This window comes from Porites lutea, chromosome 10, assembly GCF_958299795.1.
Source record: "Porites lutea chromosome 10, jaPorLute2.1, whole genome shotgun sequence".
Classification (NCBI taxonomy): Eukaryota; Metazoa; Cnidaria; class Anthozoa; order Scleractinia; family Poritidae; genus Porites; species Porites lutea.
Genome location: NC_133210.1, coordinates 685,889 through 709,006, shown reverse-complemented (window position 1 = coordinate 709,006; position 23,118 = coordinate 685,889). Strand labels below are relative to the sequence as shown.

The 23,118-nt window shown below is 38.4% G+C and overlaps 3 protein-coding genes across 3 annotated transcripts; 2 read left to right on the top strand and 1 right to left on the bottom strand.

The window, feature by feature from the left end:
• Window positions 1–298: 298 nt before the first annotated feature.
• On the bottom strand, window positions 299–14,026 carry LOC140950439 (uncharacterized). Its single transcript, XM_073399667.1, has 9 exons — window positions 13,873–14,026; window positions 11,968–12,060; window positions 5,539–5,622; window positions 4,742–5,074; window positions 3,920–4,076; window positions 2,681–2,793; window positions 2,146–2,295; window positions 962–1,148; window positions 299–488 (listed from the first exon to the last, which is right to left on the bottom strand). Exons 1-8 carry the CDS (start codon window positions 13,940–13,942, stop codon window positions 970–972), a joined length of 1,179 nt encoding a protein of 392 aa, XP_073255768.1. The 5' UTR covers window positions 13,943–14,026; the 3' UTR covers window positions 299–488; window positions 962–969.
• Window positions 14,027–14,882: 856 nt separating this feature from the next.
• Window positions 14,883–19,630, top strand: LOC140950472 (soluble scavenger receptor cysteine-rich domain-containing protein SSC5D-like). Its single transcript, XM_073399704.1, has 6 exons — window positions 14,883–15,022; window positions 16,158–16,324; window positions 16,959–17,370; window positions 17,910–18,056; window positions 18,470–18,654; window positions 19,542–19,630. The coding sequence occupies exons 1-5, from the start codon at window positions 14,974–14,976 to the stop codon at window positions 18,643–18,645; spliced, it is 951 nt and encodes a 316-aa protein (XP_073255805.1). The 5' UTR covers window positions 14,883–14,973; the 3' UTR covers window positions 18,646–18,654; window positions 19,542–19,630.
• Window positions 19,631–20,540: 910 nt separating this feature from the next.
• On the top strand, window positions 20,541–21,542 carry LOC140950830 (adenosine receptor A3-like). Its single transcript, XM_073400051.1, has one exon. It carries the CDS (start codon window positions 20,541–20,543, stop codon window positions 21,540–21,542), a length of 1,002 nt encoding a protein of 333 aa, XP_073256152.1.
• The last annotated feature ends 1,576 nt before the right edge of the window (window positions 21,543–23,118 follow it).

The window sequence follows — 23,118 nt, the reverse complement described above, 5'->3', positions numbered from 1 at the left end:
AATTTTTAAAAGACTCTTAAAATGGCGAATTAAATTTTGCAATCGACCCCTTTAACTCGAACCCTCAATAACTCGAACTGTTTTTTGTCAGAGTTCGAGTTACCGGGGCCCTACACGCTTAAAGGATCTTGCGAAAGTTCTACTGGTGTTACTCACAAGCTGGTAGCGTGTTAGGATTGCAAAATAAATGTATGAATTTGCTCGCTCAATTTTTTGTACAATTTTAAAAACAGTAAAAATTGTAAGGAGCACTGATGCGGCAAAATAGCGGATGCTGGGACAATATACCGATGCTGAGTTCTCTGTGAAGGAATATTTTATTGATCATAAAAGTATTCGTACTTCAATTTTATTTCATTCACAGTACACACACTGCATGAAAGTAATGAAAAATGTTCCATTCTAAGATAAACATTTTCTACTAAGTTACTGACTACTTTGTTGAACAGTGGTCTCAAGTTTGGATGCATGTACAACGTCTGATTGACCTGTCAGGAGAAAAGAAGAATACACGTGACTTTAAGAAAGTGACTACTACTCGTAGTCTAGAGAGACTAGTCTAGTATAGATATAATTTACGCCAGGTGCATTTGGCATTTTACTTGTATTTCATGCCTAAAACGCCTCATTGATAAGTTTTTAGTTTCAACATGTCCAATAAAACGAAAAAGCTTCCCAGGTCTTTACACGATCTCAATGCTGTTGAACAAAGTAACATTTATGGGTTTCTTTATGCTCATGGTATTTTTCAAAAATTTGATTTTCTTACGTTGAGGCCGCTTCATTCTCCGTGCTAATGGATATATAGAGCCTGAGCTGGCGACTTAAAATTTGCCATTTAATCTTTCTCCCCCGGCAGAGAAGAGCAAATGTGTGCAGTGAAAAGAAACCAACGAATCTATCTTGGAAGAAAAATCTGACCACAACATGTATGGTTTAATATTAAGACTGTGTCGTATACCTTGCGCGTTACCACTCCACTTTGTAGACATAGTTTGCAAATCCTTTTCCCACGCCACTCCAACAGGCAGCACTAGGTCCATGCTTCATGTAAGTCGAATCATCGTCGGCTACCCAGCATTCCCCATAAAACTGCACGGCGAAATACACTTTCCCAGCCTTCTTCGCAGCCTGATAACATTTGTCGACTGAAAAGAGTTACACAACCACGAGTGAAATTGGAAATACAAATTTGCCCTATTTCTTCCTCCATACGAACACAAAAGTTTACATCAAATGTTATCTTAATACATCAAAACTTTTAACGCAGCAGACGTTATTTTCTGTCTGGTGCTAAAAAGTTCAGTTATCTCTTCCCTAACTAAGAAAGCCGCCATACCTGCACTTGGGGATAACTTTCTTTGGATAAAGAATATCTAAATACACCTGCCTTGAATGCTGGGACCAATGCACCAAGGTACCTTGTCCGCGGGAGGCAGGAAAAGAAAGTTTCATTTAGATGAAGAAATCAGTTTTTGCTTTCAGTTGACAAAGAGATAATAGCGTGGTGAACGTTAATAAGGGACGGACCATTAGAAATAAGCGGAGGCGGGGGGGTGGGAGGGGAGAAAAATTTTGGTGCACGAATTTTTTTAAAAATCTCGCTTGTCTGTAGAAATTTTTCTAGGGCATATGACTTATTGTTTTTAGGTATCACCGCTTGCAGGATCTTTTTTAGACAAGTTTTCCTTGCAGGAATTTTTTTGGGGAATTTTCACCCCACCTCCGGTTTTTTCCAATAGTCCGTCCCTAAGTGGAAAAAAAAGTTTATCAAAATCATCCCGGCTTTTAATTAATAAGTGGTTGGCGAATGATCTTAGGGAGACTTGTGGAAATCAGGTCATATGATACTGTAATTCAGTAAAACAATTGATGGCTATATTGAAATGTGTTGTAGTTATTTGTTATGCCCAAGCTGACAGTAGGGTTGGTTACTCTATTTTGTGGGGAATCTCATTAATTACAGGGGACTACATTAACGCCTATGACGTCATGAATCTCATTGAGGCAGGGACCCCCGTTTGCAATGGAATCTTATTTTCTTGCAGTGGGATACACCCACAAGTTACTGAGAGCACCTTGCAAAAAACAACAACAACTAAGACAAAGAAATATCCATTCCCTACTACACCACTCAAGACTCACTGGTTTTGCCGATGTTAAACCAGTCAATTTGTGATCGTAGGTTTACTAGCAACTGAGGTAATGCTCGGTCACTTATGACATCCCTCCAGCATCCCAGATCTCTCCAAGGTGCAAATTTGTACACAAAGTTTGCCCAGTGCATGCCGGTACCTTATCAACAAAAAGAACGCAATGAATCAACGCAATTTGTTGCAAAATAATAAAGCAGTTAATAATCATCGGTAATTACATATAGCAAAGGATTGCCAATGCCATCTTACCCACGGTCGTTATCAAATCTGATTCGAAGCAGTAAATATTTTGCCTCTGAAGGAAAACGCTTAAATCTACCCTCAATCTGTTCGAGTTATCAAGTCAATCATTCAGAACCACTAACTCTAACAAAGTTTTTACTCTACTTAAAAATGTTTGTCTGAATTTCCTTCTGAATAAAAAGTTCGGTCTGAAATAAAACTGTCAGGATATGAAACATTTGAAAATGAAGAAAGTTTGGCGTCGTTAAGAGAAGAAAAAGTCGGCAAATTTTTAATCTCACCTTCAATGCAGTTCTGTTCAGAATGTTTCCTATCCACTTCACCATGCATGGCGTACCTTGCTTCTGCTTCAACATCACCCCAACATTCGCCATAGAACTGGATCCCAAAGTACCTAGAAAAAAAAGTTGTGCTTACCAACAACAACAACAGCAATAACGAGCGTTACTTGCATGACCATACAAGTACATACAGTATTGCAAAAGCTATTTGAAGAAGAAGAACTAACATTACAACATAAGGCAATTAAGTTACTTTGGTAATAATTTGTCACGAAAATCAAAGCGAGCTGAAATATATTTCATGAATTGTATGTTGATAAAAAAATTAGAGGAGTTCATCAGTCCATTGATAAAACGTGTACTGGTAACTGGGTAATATTGGAATCAGAGTCTTGACTTTATTGTAAAAATTATTCCTAATCATAGAGTACGTAGGACAACGAAAAAGAAAGTGAACTTCGTCTTCGATTAGATTGGATCCACAAAAAGGGCAATGTTTACTATCTTTCGTAGTGTATCTGCCTATTTCTATCATTAGTTTGTGATTGCTTTTCGTAGTTTTATTAAAGCCCTTCTCCCAGCTGTTCCAGTAATTAGAGGTGGTATTTCGCGGATAATTTAGGGACCTGGGCCCATTTGTTCGAAGGCCGATTAGCCCTTAACCCGGGGTTAAATTTAACCCAGGTTTCTTTTTCTTGTGTTCAAAAGCATTTTCTCGGATAATTTTCTGTGCTATTTTTAGAGCTTCCAATCATCTACTTGTAGACAAAAAGCATTAAAACTGAAATGCTTGCTAAGCTTTCATATCTGAATTCAAATATCGCACTAACCCTGGGTTATCTTAACCCAGCTATAAACAACCCGGCCCTGAAGGGATACCCGCCGCCGGTTACCTCACCTACCAAGGGTCCCGGCCACCTCCATGTAAACAAGCCCTAACCCTATTGCTTTTTTGCCGTCGTCGTTGCGTAAGCTCCCGATTCTTAAGAAGCCACCGAACTATCAACCTAACTTTCTTGATGAAGTGAGCAACTAAAGAAATTCATGACGTATGACAGGACTCACTGGGAATGGTCACATTAAACATAAACTAACTTAGCAAACTCTTTCTTTAGTTTTGTACGTCAAATTAAATTCATCTAGCTTCTCCTCTAAGACTACATTCACTGCTGTTAGTAATGGATCACGTTCCTTCACGAAGATTATACACATATACATTAGGATTGTGGGATTGTTTACCTAAATCCTCGTTTCCAGGCTCTTTCTGCGCACTTTGTTACCATGCTTCGCAAATTGTACCAATCGACTTCACTTCTCAGATATGCGAACAGAGTACGAAGAGCCCGGTTAGACTGGCTGTCTTTGTAGCAACCAACCTCAATTAAACGAGGTATACCTAACAGATAATATCATAAATATCTTTTCTTAGCCCGCGTGGTACTCGCAGGAGAGTGGGAAAAATTAACGTCGGGTGGCCTGCTCATACTACAAATACAGATGTGTTCTAAAGAAATTTTAATTCTTTCCCCGGGCCCAAGATAACTCTGACAATCCCTTTAATACACTTTGACCTTTTTTGAGCTACATATAAGAGTGCCAAGAAAGCATGTCGCATGGACTGGAGAATCGTAACATTTCCTCAAATGGCGACCTTCTTTGAAAGCAGAAATCAGAGTCTACTTATGTGGACCCTTTTTACAGTCGGCTCTTTGTACGTAATGATTTCACTCATGTTTATAATGACATATATATAGGGCATTTTCGGGAAAATAGATATGTTGCAGAATAACCTATATGTCAGTGCATTCACTGACATACATCATATACAGTTTTGTGACTAGTGTGACTAGGTAAAACCTGATATCGAAACTAATTGTGGACTTCTACTGTTTTCCACTTGTAGTCTCATATTTATGCTCGAGTTACACTTTGGTTTTTACAATGAGAAAGAAATAAAAGTTATCATTAAACTGCTATTCTGAATAAATCGATGCATTTAAAATTCCTAGAAGAGATTGCTACAACCTGGGAGTATGTACACCTTGCGTACCCATTTCTCACCTGTTTGCAGGCATTTGGCGCCAGCGTCGTCTCCGTGTGTACAAGAGCCAACATTTCCCCAACCACGGTGGGGACAGTTGACCAGGGAACTCTCTCCTCCCTTGCAGTCTACATTACTGAGCCAAATAGGACCTACTCCTTGCCCATATTTGGCATTCTTAGTCTCGTGGATGGCTTTGACAAGTCCAAGCTCATTACAGACCACGAACGCATCGTTTAAGTCCCACGACTTGTCACACACAGTACCCCACTGATTATCATGGTATATCTCCACACGGCCTGTGCCATTCTCTCTCGGAAGATTGTCAGCCAGGTTTAAACGGATCTTATTTGCTTAAAAAGCCAAAACACCGTGTTAAAAGCAGATTTTGTATAGGGAGGTTAGCCAAAGATAAAACCCTTTCTATTAATATGCAGTGAAGGAAAAAGCATGTCGGCCACGAGTCTCAGTGGCAGATAATCGCAATTATCTGAACCGAAAAAGTGCATTTCAACTTTTCGGGCAGTGATTTGGAGAGTTTTATGGATTATTGAAAGGATATATAATTCAACGTATATTTCATTACTGTTTACTCGGAGTTGACAGTACAGGATTTCAATTGAAGCGAAAGAAAATTTACATTGAACAGTGCCGAGTACGGTACTTTTAATGTAGTTGTTAAGTTTGAAATTGATTAACCGTGAGAACGACCGAATTCTACATTTGTGGAGAGTTTTCAGACAGGGAGCCTAATTAACAAGTTCTGACTGAATCTCGTAATTTAGTTTTATAACACGTACAGTAACCTATGACTCACGTTTGATGCTTGTTATTGCTCTTTTTGTAAGAAATAACTGGGCTACTTCGTCTTCTAACGTGGGCTTATTCTTCCCCAAAGGACCTACAACAGATTGGAAAAGCAAACAATAAAGCAAATTAATGAAATTAGCGAAATTTTTATGTCTCAAATATTTATCAAGTTGAGGCAAACTTACAAGTAGCTTATTCATCGTTGCTTATCGCTGTCATAATGCCCCTTTTTTCTCTAGTATAGTAGAGGATTACTTTTTAGATTGTTTAAACTCGATTCTTTCTACTTTGCTAAGTTTATGTTTTCTTATAATTATCGCTTACTCCATCCGGTAATCCTTTAATTTATTTGCAGTTTGATGCCAGTAGCCTCGTATACTCTTATTATATAACGCTAAAAGAGCCACTGCAGAGTACTTGTAAGAAGTACTTAGTACAAGTAGTACTGAGTACTTACTTATGTAAGATAGTTTTTTTCGTTCTTTCAAGAAACCAAATGATATTATTATGTGATCGGTGGGTAGTGCTTACGTACGAAGGGGACAAAAGCCAAAACGCCAAAAATTAAGAACTTAGCTACAGCGATGTTTTTTTTTTTTTGCTCATGGTGCCTAGTGCGTATAGGAAGACAAACATCTATCCTTGACTTCTGATTCTTGATTTTGAAAATTGTAATTACCAAAACTGCATGTCAGCTGTCTCTTTAAGTTGCTGGGGGAGATGACAAAACGACTTTACCCTGTTCAAAGATCCTCGAGCGCTTGTTTGAAAAGAAAATCCACGAGGGATTTATTGACCGCAAGCGCAAGGGGCTGGGCCGAGTGTCGTTCTCGCGTGGTCGCTCTTGAATGATCGAAAAGAAAGTAAATAGTCTGCGGACAGGCTAAAACTATCTGTACACACTTCCTCCACCAGTGTTCCGTGCTTGAAGTGGGCGCCGGTGCCAGTCCGAAAGAAAAGCATTCTTCGTGAAATTTTAGTTATTAGTAATGATCTAGAAACATCTCTAGTAAAATGTCTGATGAAATGTTACATTCAACCGCTAGAATGATAATCATATCCAAGACTATACATTATTGCTGGTATTTTTTTTCGTTTAATCGGAGTGAAACACATCGCCAGAAACGCTACGACCATCAATTGGGAAAACTGGTCATCGTCAGCCTGGCCTAGCGCAATGGATGATGTTGGCGACAGCCACAGAATGTGAAAAACGTTGTACGCTTCTTGCCTTGTCCTTGTACAGCAAACTTCCCAGGCCTTCTCCGTCAATCCATTACGGCGACCTAGAATCACAAGACCCGAAAAACAGGCCGCGCATAACAATGAGGCCAAGGAACTAGGCAAGTACATGTCCATGATCTTTTAAGGAACAACGACTATTTTTCAGTTTTTGCTAAACCAGAAGTTATTTCTAAAAGTAAAAAGTAGAAGCAGGAGAGACAAAAGAAGTGTACGGCTCCTTTTTATTCACTCCTTTTTTTTGTAAAAGGAGATCAAGGAAGCATCTAAAGTGTACATTCAAGTTTTTTATTCTCTGATAATAAGGGCTGTATTTCACTTGAAACAGACACACGTTTTAACCACAAGAAGGGCAAAATTCTTCCTGGTTAGAGCACCAGTTTTAAGAAAATTTATCTAGTTTGCCGTCCTGCATTTTTTCTTCGGAACGCCAAAAAGGGAGACGAAAACGTTGTAACACGCAAAGATCGGAACATCAAAAAACGGGAAATGTCGCTCCTTGTAAAATTTTCAATCTAATTTGCATTCACTTCAGAAAAAGCAAAAATCGCTAAATACCACTAAACTCGGGACGGTTGATTAGGAAACTTGATAATGTAAGAATAAAGCGGCAAGAATAAAGCGATTGTTGCTCTTTTTCAAAACTGACGTTTTGGTATCACAGGGTTAAGTGTACGTGGTTGACACCAGTAAAAAGACCAAATCAACAAAATGGAGTGAAAGAGAGGCTGTCAAACCGTCTTCTACATTATTGTAGAAAAGCCAGATTTTCACAGATGTTATATGAAAAGTAAAATCAAAAGGATATTGTCTTTGGATCAGGTTGTTTGTTACTAAGAAATAGATATTATGAAAAAAAAAGGCTTTTCGGCATTTCAACATTCCACACCTATCCTGAATACATGCGGTTCGTCAAGATCAGTTTTTAAAGGTTTCTTGACGTTATAAAGCTCTTATTAATTGGTCCCACCCAATAAGGTGTGACTTAAACAGGCCAATTGAAATAAATCAGCATATCAAAGCTAGATATGCAGATTGCACAAGATCAAAACATTCACTCAAATTAATCTCTTCATTGGGAGAAGACGTTTTTTGCTGTGAAATCAATCAAGTAAAAAAAACATTCGTTAAATTCGAAGAGAAAGAGCTGTGATTATCAAGATAAAACGGCATCCTGGCATGAGCACTAAAGCGCAAATCCTACCACAGGGATATGAGCTGATCCTTCAAACATGTCTTCTTGGTCTTCTACTGCTAGTGGTGGTTGTAGGTAACTCTTTGATCTGTGCCATCGTTTGGAAGTTTAAAAATCTGCGTACTCATGCCAACGTTTTTGTTGTTGAAATGGCTGTGACTGATTTCATGAACGGTGCAATTAACATCCCCATGTTTATCTGCTACCAACTGTATCCATCACCATCTCTTAGGGGTCGCACAGTAGCCATGGTTTGTTTGTTTATCCGCAGAGGATGTCTGCTACAGAACCTTCTCTCAGTATCCACCATATTCATGGATCGCTATCTAGCCTTCGCTTATGGCGTAAGATATACAGCATGGAAAAATAGAAAAACAATTTTTATAGCCATAGCAGTTAAATGGGTTATAGGTTGTGTCATAGTTGGGTTCATTATTTTGTTTCATACAGAGTTTGAAGAAATGGGTGATGTGGCAATTTTTAGGTACATCCAACAATACGAAGATAACGGCATTATGCCCTTCCCTAGAATAATTTTGCCCTCTTTTCTGGTCTTATTTTGCGTAGTTTCATTTTTGAGCACGAGAGAAATTAGGAAAAATGTCACTTTCAGAAAGGGTATAGAAGGACTGAGAGTTAAAAAATTTCAGGATCTTAAAGCTTTGATAACAGTTCGATATATAATAGTTGCTTATGCCATTTGCATTCTTCCAGGAGTAACTCGAAGTATTTTGATTGCAACCACTGTAGTTATAATCGAACACTGGCTTTTGTTTTTTGAGTTCTTCTTTTTGCTCGTAACGTGCGCAATTAATTGTGCGATCTATTACATTCGGACCGAAAGATTTCGTCGCGCACTGGTAGTCTTATTCGTTAACCCAAAACAGAAAAATCTCGTGGAACTAAAAGCTTTTGATAAAGTTGTTCCAAGGATAGTTAGGGAAGCAAAAAAACTGGAGCAACTGGAGTTTGCGGACATCAGCATTGGGCCAGAAGATCAAGCTCAATTCACCACTGTCACTAAGTCATGCTCGGCAGAGTCCAAAGATGTTGTTTCAAGAGAAACTGAGGAATCAGTTAACTTGCCAGACGACGATGAACCAAGCTCCTACGACACAAAATTTTGATAAACTCTGATAAAGTTTCTGAATAACAGTTACAGTCTGTCCACAACAAGCAAACCAGTTCATGGAATTAACACGGTGTCGGCACGAAAAAGAACTGTTGTACAAGTACTGGCCCATTACTAAAAATGACAGTTTTTTTAAAGAAAAGATCGTCTGGCCTTGGTTAAACTATCACGCATAGTGGACTAGTTTGAATAACGTGAATTGTAGAAGAAATTAGTGAACGCTGTCTTCACAGGCTATAGAATCGTAATTGAACCTCTCAATACCCGAAAATACAGAACAATTCACAAAGAACAGTTCACCGAGACTACGAGTGTGTTTGTACTTTTCAGAACGGTTTAAAGATTGAAGAGCTGATTCAACGTTTATGAAGTTTATATTTCAAAATATGTATCCTAAAATAATTTATTACCCTTTATAAGTAAGTAGTATATAACAATGTGCCAGAGGCAAATGCGTTGGTTGTTAAGTCGGAGTCACTTGTGTAACGAGCGTAATTTAAAATAATCTTTCGTTAAAACAGTAAAACGTTTCACTCTCTTAATTGTGTGAACGAACTAGACATATAGGTAGATCATTTAAGATTTCGTGATGGATTCTTTTAGATCATTTTAGATCATTTAAAATTTAGTTGTAGATCATTTTAAATGATGATAGGTTATTTTAGTTCATTTCTACTTTTATTAACACGAGTTTTCAATTATAACGTACAAGTTCTAAATTAACGGGATGAAAAAGATTATTAGAAAGGCCGCTAAACTGCTAATACCAGTCTGTCGTCGATTGAAAGAAATAGCGAGAATTATGTATAAGGCAAAATACATTATATGCCCTCCTTTCGTAAACGACCCTTTTTGAACTTAAATCTCGCTATTGACACAGCAATTCTAATGCCTTTTTCATTCCGTGTTTAAATACTATCACCTTTAAGAAACATAGGTCCCGTGATTTGATCTTAAATGAGTAAAGATGTCAATGAGACCGATGTAATTTACGCCTTTTAAAAAGAAAACCCGAGAGGTAGACCAGCAATATATAATTACAGAGCGCAAGAATTGCTATCTCGTATGTTCTCTCTTGCTAACATCGAGACTCTACTGACATTTTAATTTCTAAAGGATCATTTTTGTATGAGTAGTGTCCCAATAATTTAAAGCAATATTTTAGGAAGCATGTTTTTGTTAATGTCATACTGTCACTGTAAATATATTTGTTATTAATACTAATCATTCTTAGTAGTTAGGTTAGTAGTATTTTAAATAGTGTCAGTCCCTTGTTTAAGCAGGCCCTGTCAGGCACCCTAGAAGATTTCTTGACACTTTAATAAATAAAGTTCATCATCAACATTGTTAGATCTGTTACGGGAGGTCTAAGAACTCGATCCATACATTACTGAAAAAGAACTGAGAAATCGGTTTTTAGAGCACCTGTAAAAAAACTGGAGCCCCATAGATATCACTTAAACTGATCGCCATTAGGGTGATCTCATGCAGAGGCAGGGAGAGAACCGGTGTACCAGAGTGATGTCGTCATCGACTATAAGAATACAAGTAGACTGACAGAGCTGGACTAAGTGATCTTGAAGATTTATTGCTGCTCGCAGAGTTTCATTGCAAAGCAATCATCAAACCACGCGTCTCACGCCACGCACCAAGCTTAGTCTTTATTTTTTTGTACAGTTTTTGTTTTCTCTATTTGACAGTAACCGTTTCTTTTGGCACAGTTGCTTGATGATTACTTCGCAAAAAGCATGAAACTCTGAGAATCCATTAATGTTCAAGATCGCATAGTCTCCATCAGTCTACTTGTTTTAAAATCATCTATGCGTTTTCCCCACTCGATATACATTTCATGACATTATTCTTTTATAATATTGGCTATGTAAGAATAAGGGATTTTATTTCCTTTGATCGTGAAGTTTGATTATCACCAGTACTGAATTGATACCCGCCCATGAACCATGGCTCTCTGACGAGTATTTTGCGTTCACAAACTCTCAACAATAAATCCCATTGGTTTATTAGATGCGGTATATTGAATAGACAGGCGACCCTGAGAAATGTTATGGTTTCTGTTTTGCCAATAAAATAGCGACATAAATGAAAGATATTACCAACATTACCAAACAGCTGTCCACTAGGTTAGATCCAAGCGTGATTAAGCGACGGCGTTTTGAACAACTTAGTTTTTTACGTCTCTGTGGACCGAGACAGTTTTGATGTGCAATATTTCTACAATATACATATCCAACCACCTGCGGGCTTCAGTTGCTCGGACCATTCCTAGGGTCCAGCTTCAACCTCGTTCCAAGACGGTTGAGAAAGCCCTGTGGATGAGGTTGGTCCAGGTTTATTCTCTTGCGGAAGCCAATCACCGCCAGCTTGTCAGGACTTACCGCCCGCCATCGTTCATGCGCATGCCTAACTCTAGCATGATGAAAATATAGAACGACATTCAACTTCGCTATGAAAAAAACCCGCCATACAAATGTATCAATATAGGTTAATTCTTTCTTTAGACAAGGAGATAAGCACGCTCTCGTACTAAGCTGCTTTACCCCGAAAACCTTGGATAAAAATACTACAAATGAATACGCGGAAAGCAAAAAACTGTCAGCGGCAAAACTGAAATTAGTTGTTTATCAGTTTAGGGATATCATAGGCAGCCATCGATTTCTTAGATGGGTTGTTCAACGCAAACCTATGTCTGTAAACCCTTCAGATCTTACTCATGAAGTGTAAGAAACTTTTCGCTGACTCACTGATTGAACACTTGACTCATTTTGTTGATCAAGCAAATTTTCATTTTTACATCTAAAACTCGATCTGGCAGCGCCCTAAAAACTGTTTAAAATAAAGAATTTACTTACCGTGTTTTGCACCAAGGGCTGCTTGTCGATCTTTAGATAACTGCTTCAGTGTGCTGAAGAAAGCTTGCTCACCCTCGCTTCCCAATTGATGGCCTAAAATTTTCGAGGATCGATGATTAAAAGATAGAGTTACCCTGACAACACTGAGGGCGCTTAAGCAGCAACGACGGCGACGGCTAGAGAAGAGAACGTCTCTTAAAAAGTGAATTCGCGATGCTATAAACCTTATCGCACTTATTCCATCTCGTTCAACTGGTCAAATGCTGGCAGATTTTTCTGGAGTTGAATTCTAAGCTGGGATTGTATAAGAAAAACAAAGAGCGTCTTGTGCTCACGTCCTCCGTACAACGTGAAATGCGGCAGTTCCAGAAAGTAGTAGTGCAGTGACAGCAAAGAAATGTTCGAAAAAAGCGCTATGCACGTGCTAAGTTGTTACGCTCACTACTGTCGTCGTCTTTGCTTGAGCCCCCTAGTAATGCTTCGGGACAGCAACCATTGAGAACTAAGCCAAGTACACTGAAACAAATTCGTTTTCTTTTATTGAAAGATACCTTCCAAATATCCTTTCTAATGTTACAGTTTTTTTGCTTGAGCCCCCTAGTAATGCTTCGGGACAGCAACCATTGAGAACTAAGCCAAGTACACTGAAACAAATTCGTTTTCTTTTATTGAAAGATACCTTCCAAATATCCTTTCTAATGTTACAGTTTTTTATTTTCCATTTGATTAAATACAATGTCAGCTTGAGGCCAAAATTCTGAAGAACGGGTATGCGCCCAGTTTTGACTTGACCCCCCCCCCCCCCCTCCCATCTTGTCTCAAAATAATTTCCCTTCCCTGAACTCTTTGAAAGTGGATGACAAATAACCTGTCTAAAGGCCTTGTCCTATGAAACCCATGCCATCATACCCAGTCTGTTAATCAACTGCTCACTATAGCTTATTTCACAGTCAAACCAGACACTGATTAATTGTGAGTTTTTGTTTTCTAGGATAACTGATGCTGTCATTGTCAAACTGTGTTTGCTACCAGCCTCATCAGTGAAAGCCAACATGTTTTCAAGTCACATGGGAAAGTCAAGTTATTGTATCAAGATTTTTCAGAGAATAAAAGAAGTTTGTTTCCTTATTGTATTCTTAGATGTCAAGGTGGCTGCCAAGAAACAGACGGTTTCAAATTTATCTTTGTCTTTTTTTTTCAAATTATTAGGTTCGATGTCCCTAGCCGCTTCATTTCATATGGCTTTGCAAAAGCTTGACCGTTCCGGTACTGGACCTGTAGTCATTCATAAATGTTATCGAGTGTAAAATGAACCCCGAAATACATGGCCCCACCTAGATTTTAACATGGTTACACATTTTATCGTTCTACTCTCGAAAGTGAACCTGATCTTTTATCAGTATTAAATACAATATAGCTGTTTCCTTGATGAAGCAGTATTATTGGTGTATCGTTGTTTATCTTGCACAAGACAGGTAATGTCGGTTGTAAAGGTAGGTTCGTAACTATGAGCCGATCATAAAAATATGCTTCCCCAGTTTTTCATTAGGAGGCCAGTTTATTTTGCTTTGCGCATTGTCATTGGCCCGTGCCGCCTGCCTAACATGTAGCCAAACTGGCTGAACAAACCTCTACAACAATCCTACTATTTATCATACTTTCCAAGGTGGGTCCATATCTAAACACTTTGTCGACATTAAATCGAAATCCTCTAAGCCAGTTGCTATTTTTCTATATTTTAAGGATGGCTGATGAGCAGTTTCGCGAGCAAATATGGCCTACTATTCCTTACTCTAGTTTGCTTGATCAAATGCACCTTCTGAACAACAGAAAAAAGGAAGAAGAAAGAGAAGACAGCGCAGACTAATAAAATTATATTTTTACCATTGAAAAGGTACTACTCACCCATGACTATAACCACTTTCACTGAAACCAGAAACAAAGTAATGAAAAGCTTCATTTTGTGCTCAAACATGGCTGTTGTCTCACAACCTACGAGTAAAACGAGGCCAATTCAAAATACAAGCAAACTTAAAATGGTAATTTTAACCTTGTTCAGGTTTTATGCTAAATGCATTATTCTTAATGTCCAATTTCAAGTATTTAAGAACGTTGCAGCGGCCTTCGAATACACACAGATTTGTTTGAATAAAATTCTTATATGTCAGGGTAAAGTCAAATTGAATAAACAGTTTGTCTTTAGCTAAGTTAAGTTCCGGCAAAAATTGGAAGATTTTTTAAGTTTGAAAAAATATAAAATATAATTTTTTTTCTTGCTGTTTCTTTTCAACTTTTTCGGTTTACAGGTTCATTGCTAGCTAGCGAAATTGTTAACATTTCTTCAATGCAATTTTTCCAGGTCTTAAAAATATTCTATAAGGAACAACAATGTTGTTAATTTTCTCTCTCAGTGGTTCAAATTAATCTCATTGGAAAGCAAAAAAGACCGTCTTAAAGAAAATGAATCAAGAATAAAGTAAACAAACAATTTCTGTATCTATGAAATGTGGATTTTTTAAGGTAACAATTTCAAAACTTTTGATAAATCTCAGTATTGACCTATTTTCCTTCCTGTGTCGTATTTTACAGAAGCAAATTCAACGATTAAGAATTCAAAACACGGACAAAAAAGTTTTCTCAGGTCAACATTAAAGTTTTCTCAAGGTCTCTCAAAGTTTTTTTTCTGTTTGTGGCAAGCATTATGACTCAGAAGTTTACTGAAGTTTTATAAAACCATTTTGTCCCTTTTCTTGTTCCTTCTGGATAATGGGTGCCTGGGATCCAGGAAAATGTTCTCAAAAACCTCACGCAGCAGTTAACTATTCAAAGCTTCAAAATTAAAAGATCAATTTAATGAAAAATAAATATTATGTCTCTTTGACAATTAGCTGTTCTGCACTATTGTCACACAAACTGATGGTTCCTTCACTTGACAGAAACTTTTATTTATTCAGTGGAAAAGAATCTTCCGTAATCTTATCTCCTTCTCATGTCTCCCTTTGAAACATGAATTGCTTCATCTTGGTTTTCTTGCTCTTCCCCGCCGTATTTTCAGGTAAGCGTATAATTTTATAGCTTCATTTTCACAAAAACAGTATACAGTGGCCGGGTACAAATCGCAATTGTTATGTAAACGTTCAAATGTTGCTTGAGATAAGAGTGAACGAATTTTAAACTGAAGCTAAAGAAATGGACCATCCTCCCCTTTTGGGCGTGTACAGTTCTAACTAACGAGAAAAGAATAGTCACAGGTAGGCTGAAATTAAAAGAAGAAGCTTCGTGACTTAGTCTCTTTTCGTCCAAACGAAACAACTGAATTACGATCTTCGTGAGACTTTGTCAAAGGCGAAGGAAGAGAAATTTACAAAAACATAAAGGTTGTCAAATTTCAGTAGTATGATCAATCTGTCAGCCGTTCCTATGAATCATAAATTTTAACTTTTCTCGCTGAATAACGGATAATAATAAAATTTGTTTCGCACGGCTTTCAATTGGACACTTAAAAAGCACTTGAAGTAAATCAATCAAAGCTGGCTTTAAAATCTGCTGAAAGTTATGCATAGCGGTTACTGGTTTTATCATTGTTATATTTGAGAGATCAAATTGTTACTAAAATGTCAATTTTGTCTATTAAGGTGTAACAGCAAATCGTACAACTTTGACTAGCAAAAAAATTACTCATGCTTTATGAGAACGGAAACGAATGGTGTCTAAGGAGTGTCTAGTCATGATCATCAGTACTCGCACTTTAGCATTGCAAGAGAGTATAACCTTAGAATAGATTACAACACAAAGTGAGCTCATTACCCATCATCAATTCTTGCATTATTATGTTCATTAGGCTACTGAACAACAGTTTCAAATTGTTGTTAAATTCGTTGGTGGGGTTTTAAAGCCGTATTGAGAAAATTAAAGATAGTTTAAGACCAGGGATTGTACCGCGCGCGAACGTATTGATAAATAAATGCTTTCTTGCTGTTGCAAATTTGAAGCCTTGGTAATAACAGTCTTGCTGTAGTCTTTAAAAACCGCAAAATGGAAGAACCTGACCTTCCATTATTAAAGGCAAATAAGCTTGACTATAAAGGGTTTTGTGTTATCGTATTAACCACACCAAAGGATTTGCTACGATTTTGCCGCAGATCCTATGGATTTGTTGACAGATCAAGTATATGCTTTTTCACTTACAGAAGATGTCGTCAGGCTTGTCAAACCACCAGATTCAGTTCAGGAAGGTCTGGGGCGAGTAGAGGTTAAACACCAGGGAACCTGGGGAACAGTTTGTGACGACGGCTGGTCTTTTGAAGACGCTTCTGTAGTTTGCGAGGAAATGGGCTTCGTAAAGGCTATTTTCCAGGCAAGACGATATTATTACAACAGGAATGTTTTTTTTTTATCCTTTGGAAGTTTAAGGCAGTTTGTCTATCAAAACTTTGGTATTTTGCCCTTTTTGATATGTCATGCGCTTAACAAAGGTATCCATAAATTTGGCCTAGTTAATGCCTTTGCTTACACAAAGGGCCTGTTTACAAAAAAAAAGAAGAAAATGTTTACCTGAGAGCGTAACAAAGGTTCTTTTATTCCACTATAGAAACAACCAAATTGAAGGCCTCCTTTCAACATTCAGTAAAATTTCAATAAACTGTTAGTTTCGAATCGAAGTAACTCCATGGATTTGTTTATGAGAAGCCTATGATATACTGCAAAGTTGTTTGAATCAGTGCCGGCCAATAACCCCCAAGAGTAAGTAAATCAGACTGGTTGGAGATAACGATCATTTATTACAAAATCACAGCCCAAACTGATTCCTGCTTGAGGCCGGCATTACAACTCTCACAGTCGCTTCTCTAGGGCCAAGTTACATTAACTTGCAACAACTTATGTCGCTTTAGACATAGTTGGCCTGACCCTCTTAACTCGTCTGGAATAGATGTTCCATTATACAGATGACGAGGAAATCAATCAGTCAGTAATTAAAATATATTCCATAGGCAAACCGCGCAAAGTTTGGCCAGGGGACTGGCCCTGTGTGGCTTAGCAAGATGATGTGCACTGGACAAGAGAAAACGTTGTTGGACTGTCCCCACTCAGGGTGGGGAGAAAACAGCTGTGATCACAGTCGAGACGCTGGTGTCAGCTGCTTACAACAAGGTCTGCCTCAAATCCTTGAAGTTGGCTGCTACCAAGATAAACCTGATGATCGAGCCTTGAACAAGCTTTACGCCAACCTCAGATCACAAATCGATTGGTGGAACATGCGATCGATGGTCACTAAGTGTGCGGAGCGTGCTTTCGTGCGAGGTTACAAATATTTTGGAGTACAGTTTTACGGGGAGTGCTGGGGTGATGACAGACTCCGACCAAGCTATGATAAACATGGCCCTGGAAAGGGATGTACAGACGGTGAGTTAGTATCAGGAAGGCCTGGGGTGCTCCGCCCAGAGGTCCAAACCCTTCACCCTTTTGTACATACACCTTTTTTGACAGAAAAGGTCCCCTTTCCTATACCCTCTAATGTCAAATGGTACTCCTTTCTCATACCTACTTTAGAACTGTGTATCTTTTTAAACTACTGTAAATGTACTGCATGTCTTTAAAATATCAACAAACCATAAAAAACCTTCAGTTTTTTCGATTTTTTGACAGCCAGAAAGTGCAGCTGTGGGCTTTTTTACAGACTAAAATAGCAGATTTCCCTTCTTTTCTCATAAACCTAGTCTAGTGAAATCCCTACTCTTTCATAAACCTGAAGTCTGAAAGAGGTTCCCCTTTCGGGCGGAGCCTTCCCATATAAACCATTATAGGGGATACCCCTGGGGTAAGTATACAGATCACGTACTGCACCCTCACAAGTAGATTTTGATTCCTCGTCAAACCGCTTTAAAAAAAACTTTGAAGCACTTATCTCGCCAAAGGCCATCGATTTCTTTACGTTATTGTAGGCGTTGGGGATGAAGTTCACAACTATGTTTACCGATTTGCACCGTGGCGTGACCTCGGTTGCTGGCGTGACGTGGGTGATGGACGCACCATGAAGCTATTGGCCAATTTCCGACAAAAAATTGATTGGTTTCACTTGGAGAAGACTGGTAAGTAGCAGCACGCGGCCGAAACACGTACGCACAGATTTTTTTTTCTGACATAAAAGACATTTCAAATCCCACAATTCCCACTCATCCTTCAGATTGTCCTCATAGGAATCTTGCGATGTCAACGGCGCCACCAGTAAAGTCACTGGTGAAAATAGTGCTCGCGTCCTTTCCAAGTCACCCAGTTTCTTAAAAGTAGGAAAAATAGGTTGGAGCTGAAGGTGAAAGGACCTTAAAGTCCCTTATTCTGAGATGACATGTGACTTCTCAATGTGCTGAAAATAAAACAAGCGAGACTCCTAATTTTTATATGTAATCGTTTATTTCATCTTTGACACTTATTACCCAAACGAACGACTGAGCAAAATTTTGCAATATAATTATTAAAAAATTCTCAATATTTCCATATTTAGTTCACATGTGCTACGAAGCGGCCAAAAAAGCCAATAAGAAGTTCTTTGCCATTCAGTTTTTTGGCGAGTGTTGGGTATCTGATACAGAATCTTACAAATTGCATGGTCCGTCCACAAACTGTTGGAATGGAGTTGGCAGAGATTACGACAATTATGTGTACGAAGTGCTTTGGTGAACCGCGCAGGTAATTATAAAAAACAAAGCACAGGGGAATGAGGGTTCTGATCATTTTAATCACTTTGTTACTCAGAGTAATTGTTCCTAAACTTAGAGTGACCATGAGAGGAAGTCAGAAACCTAAGAAGCAACTTGCAACCACAGTAGTATAGTGCGCATGTTTAATGCCATTATTCTTTGAAAGATAAGTATTAGTTGGTGTCTAAAGTATATTGACGTCACCATGAGGCCGATGAGATGTAGCCTTAGTCTCGTACATCGTTGAAAGTAACTAACTGTAATATTTCTTGCTGCCCTCATTTCCCGTTGCAGCCGAGTTTCGATCAAGTCGGCAGTTAATGGCCATTTGAAACGATGACGTCGTTTTCCCACCACTGCTACTGCTACTGCTACTACCACTACCACTACCACTAATACAACGACCACCACCACCACCACCAGGGTTTTGCTTTCTTGTACAAATTAGGGCTTTTGTCAGTTGAACCTCACTGGGATTACCAAATTGAAATTGGAAAGAAAACTGACGAAATGAATATTCTGGTCGTATTTGTCGTAGCAGGCCTATTCTCAGTTGGTACATGTTAAAAAGGGTTAGCCAACTAATGAGGGAAAGCCAACCTCGTTCCCAGGGCTTTTCGCGCCCACCCCAATTTCAAAGGGAGGTTAAGTAAAAGCAAACGGCCCTTTTTTTAGTCGATCGAGAGTCTGCTTCTGGCTGCAACTTTATGCATAAAGGTAACCACTACAGTTAATCAAAGCTGCCCGACGTTCTAAATAAAACTAGCAACAACAATCTTAATAGACTTATAGTTGTAAATGATAACTTAGTTTATAAATGAGTTCTTGAACTTAAACGTTGCGTACAACAATCTTCATCTTCGTTTTTCCCACCAGGTGACTAAGAAGAAAGAAAACTCAAGCGGGATACATTTAAACATAATCATTGATCTGGCAAAAATAAATTAATGAAACATTTTATCTGACTCCATGTTGACCGTTACAGTTCATAAACGTTCCACTAACCCGCAAACTCCTGCTCCACCTACTAAGTATGAAATGACTCCTTGGTTAAAACCTTTCCTACCTTCATTAATAGTGCCACAACAAAATACAGAGGCGGTATGGTGGGGGGCTCTGTACGGGTGTACTGCCAAGAAATATCATCTGATTTTGGGTCCAAAAAGTTGTCGGGGCTTTCATATCAGTTTCTTTACTTCGAAATAATCATATATTTAAAATTGATGCTTGCACTCTAAAATATCACAAATAGCTGTGATCAAGTAAAATAACAGAAGCAGGATGAAAATGAACGAAGTTCCATTTCAAGATGATATTTACTTTGGCACTCAATTAAATAAAGAAAACTGACTTGTCCTAATGGAAAATAATAAGATGAATGAAAGAAGTAAATTGGCAATTTAGATTTTTTTCTCCTTCTTAGAATTTCTCTCTTTCTTTCAAAAGATAAAGCGACGGAACTCTCTGTGAAAATGATATCAGATTTTATCAGTAAAATATTGAAATTTTCTGTACATGAAATTTTTTTACATATTTGAACAGACACACTCCTTTTTCATCCATGAGTTTCATGGTTGTTCCTTAGTTAAAACAGCTTGCGTATTTGTTTAAACAAAAAGTACATAATGCGAAGCCACTTTTGTACATTTAGAAATTTTAATAGTTTAGCTGCGTGAGTGTTAAGATACTGTGAACTAAACTTGCAACTGAGTCAGTTTAATTTAAACCATATTGTTGGTGATGTAGATAGCTTGTGTTAAGAGTTCCAGGAAATTGTAGAAGATATACATTTTTATTACTTTAAGGAAAAACACATCCGCTCTGGTTATTATCGTAATAAGTATTGGACAAACAATTAAGACTGGTACAGACATTATGACTTCATCGAGCGAAGACGAAGACTACCTTTACCGCAGTCTTACATTTCGAAGTGTTTTGGTTTGCAAGTCCAAAACCATTCCCGAAGAGACAGCTATTCTTGACATTTCTACAGCGAGTGTCAACATTATAGCCATCCTTCCCGCAATTCTGGGGAATATTTTGATATTACTAGCAATCCGCAAGACATCTTCCATAGCAATGCCAACCAAAGTACTTCTCGGAAGCCTCGCTTTCACGGATCTTGGAGTCGGATTACTTGCACAGCCATTATACGCCGTAAAAACTCTTTCTTCAGACGTCTTAACCAAATGTGTGAGTGGCGTGCTGTTTGATATTTTGTCCGGCCATCTTTCCATTACGTCGTTTTTTAGCGTAATGTTTATCAGCCTTGACCGATTCATGGCACTCCATTTAAAGCTGCGTTATCGCACTGTTGTAACCCTAAAACGCTGCCTTTTTATCGCAGTACTTATTCGATTAGTTGCCCTTCCATGGGGTTTAACCTTCATCTGGATGCACAAAGTCTATTTTCTTCTCATACTGACAATTTTACCCATCTGCTTGGTAATCTCTTCCTTGTCGTTTATCAAAATCTACCTCATTCTTCGCCGAAAACAAAAGTGCTTCAAAAATCCAGCGCAACACAAGTCTTTGAGACGAGTCGACGCCCTCACAGTCTCGCGGTACCGTGACTCCGTCAACAGTATGTTTATCATATTTTGCGCTTTACTGGTGGCGTATATTCCAGCCTGGATCGTAGTTTTGGTTCGAATCATTTATGGAAGAACAGAGTACTTGCATAAAGCAACCACAGCAACTTTGACGATAGTTCTTTTGAACTCGACAGTGAATCCAATTCTATATCTATGGAGAATGAAAGAGCTGCGACAGTCTGCCTTGGAAGTGATAGCACACATAATCCCGATATCAGTAACACGGAGAAGTATTTCAAAAAACGCCGTTGAAAATGTTGAACTGCGCGCTGTGTGGCAATAAAGTGTTGCTGGACGACAGTTTTCTTGCCTTTCCGAAGCTGCCGAAAATGGCTCAAGCGTTTGGGATTATCTCATTACTAGCTTTAGCGGGACTTATAGGGCTAGCACTCTTTGTTGTTCTTTCGACGCACAATCCCGATGGTTACTTTTGACATCCCACCTTGCGTGTTTACGTTCAGTCCCGAATCTTACCCTCATTTTGCTTTTAGATCCCGAATCCCGAGCTTCAAACAAAGGAAATCCCGGATCCCGAAAAACCTATTGGGGACCCTCTTTATAACTTTACAAGATTTGCACAATTTGTGATGTTTTTTTTGTGGATATTCTGAACATGAGAACTAAAAAAATAAAGCCAAAAAATCTGCTCATTAGCAATTAAAACTAGAGTGGCACCTCGCCACACGAGTAGAACGCCGCCGTTCATAGGATTATCTCATTATTACGACCACAAGATTTTCTCTTGGACAAACTGAAAAACCGTCAATCATTTTCATTTCTAAACCTCTCGTTAATACGACGGGGATTTCATAGCCTTACAATGGTCGCCTGATTAACTAGGTTCCATACCTGTAGTCACTGAAGAGATCATCCTATTATGATGTCTTGCTAAAGTAAATAACCGTCCACAGGGGAGAGACCGTACTGTTTATTTTTTTTTTTAAGTTAAGGGTCTAAATAAAATTCTTTCGTGTGACCATTCAAATAAGAGATATGAACAGTACTTGTCTGAGGTATTGATCATTGATGGGCTATATAAGACACACGATCTATACTCTTAAGATTGATCTTTCAGACGAGAACTATTACATGTGTTAAACAAAGGTTAAATATTATTGAGCGTCATTTTTTCCTTCAATAATTTGGAAAATGAAATTGTTTCACTTTTGAACCGGGGCCTTCATGGTAATAAAACTTAAAAGGACTGGCAACTTAATATCATTTTTTAGAGCAGGTGTATAAGGTATTTATTACCTTTTGGGTGACAAAAGGTGCTAAGTATAATTTCGCTTTTTTAGCTGTAAAGACAAACAAGGTTTTGAACCACTTTCATTAACTTCGAAAGCTTATATTAGACAAAACGTCATGGATGCTACACTTAACACTTAAGAACCTCGAAGTAGCCACGATCTCTTAAATTATTCTCATTTAATTAACCATGGGCAATCTGTCCGAATCTTCAAGCCAACCTCTTCGCATCTGCGACTTCTACCCCAGACCCACCACAGACGTAGAACACATTTCCACGGCCGCCTTAAACCTGTTTTTTTCGGTTTCGGCAATAATTTGCAACACACTCGTCCTTGTTGCAATTCGTCGTACGTCTTCTCTTTGGCTGCCCACGAAAATCCTTCTGTCGAGTTTAGCATTTGCGGATGTCTGCGTTGGGATTCTTGTACAACCTTTTTTTGCAATGAAAATACTCCTTGGTAACAATCTTGCACGTTGTGTCGTAGGAGTGCTGTTTGATTTTCTTTCGGGGCACCTTTCTCTTGTCTCTTTTACAACAATGATGTTGATAAGTATTGACAAATGTATGGCTGCCCAGCTTAAAATGAGATACCGTATTGTGGTGACCA

Excerpts from the sequence above, each read along its gene's own strand:
- LOC140950830 (XM_073400051.1), top strand. The coding sequence starts at position 20,541 with ATGACTTCATCGAGCGAAGACGAAGACTACCTTTACCGCAGTCTTACA.
- LOC140950439 (XM_073399667.1), bottom strand. The coding sequence starts at position 13,942 with ATGTTTGAGCACAAAATGAAGCTTTTCATTACTTTGTTTCTGGTTTCA. Across the intron at positions 5,623-11,967 it reads AGCCCTTGGTGCAAAACACG|GTCCTTTGGGGAAGAATAAG; the intron begins GTAAGTAAATTC and ends AATCTGTTGTAG. Across the intron at positions 5,075-5,538 it reads AGCAATAACAAGCATCAAAC|CAAATAAGATCCGTTTAAAC; the intron begins GTGAGTCATAGG and ends TGGCTTTTTAAG.
- LOC140950472 (XM_073399704.1), top strand. The coding sequence starts at position 14,974 with ATGAATTGCTTCATCTTGGTTTTCTTGCTCTTCCCCGCCGTATTTTCA. Across the intron at positions 16,325-16,958 it reads TCGTAAAGGCTATTTTCCAG|GCAAACCGCGCAAAGTTTGG; the intron begins GCAAGACGATAT and ends TATATTCCATAG. Across the intron at positions 17,371-17,909 it reads TGGAAAGGGATGTACAGACG|GCGTTGGGGATGAAGTTCAC; the intron begins GTGAGTTAGTAT and ends ACGTTATTGTAG.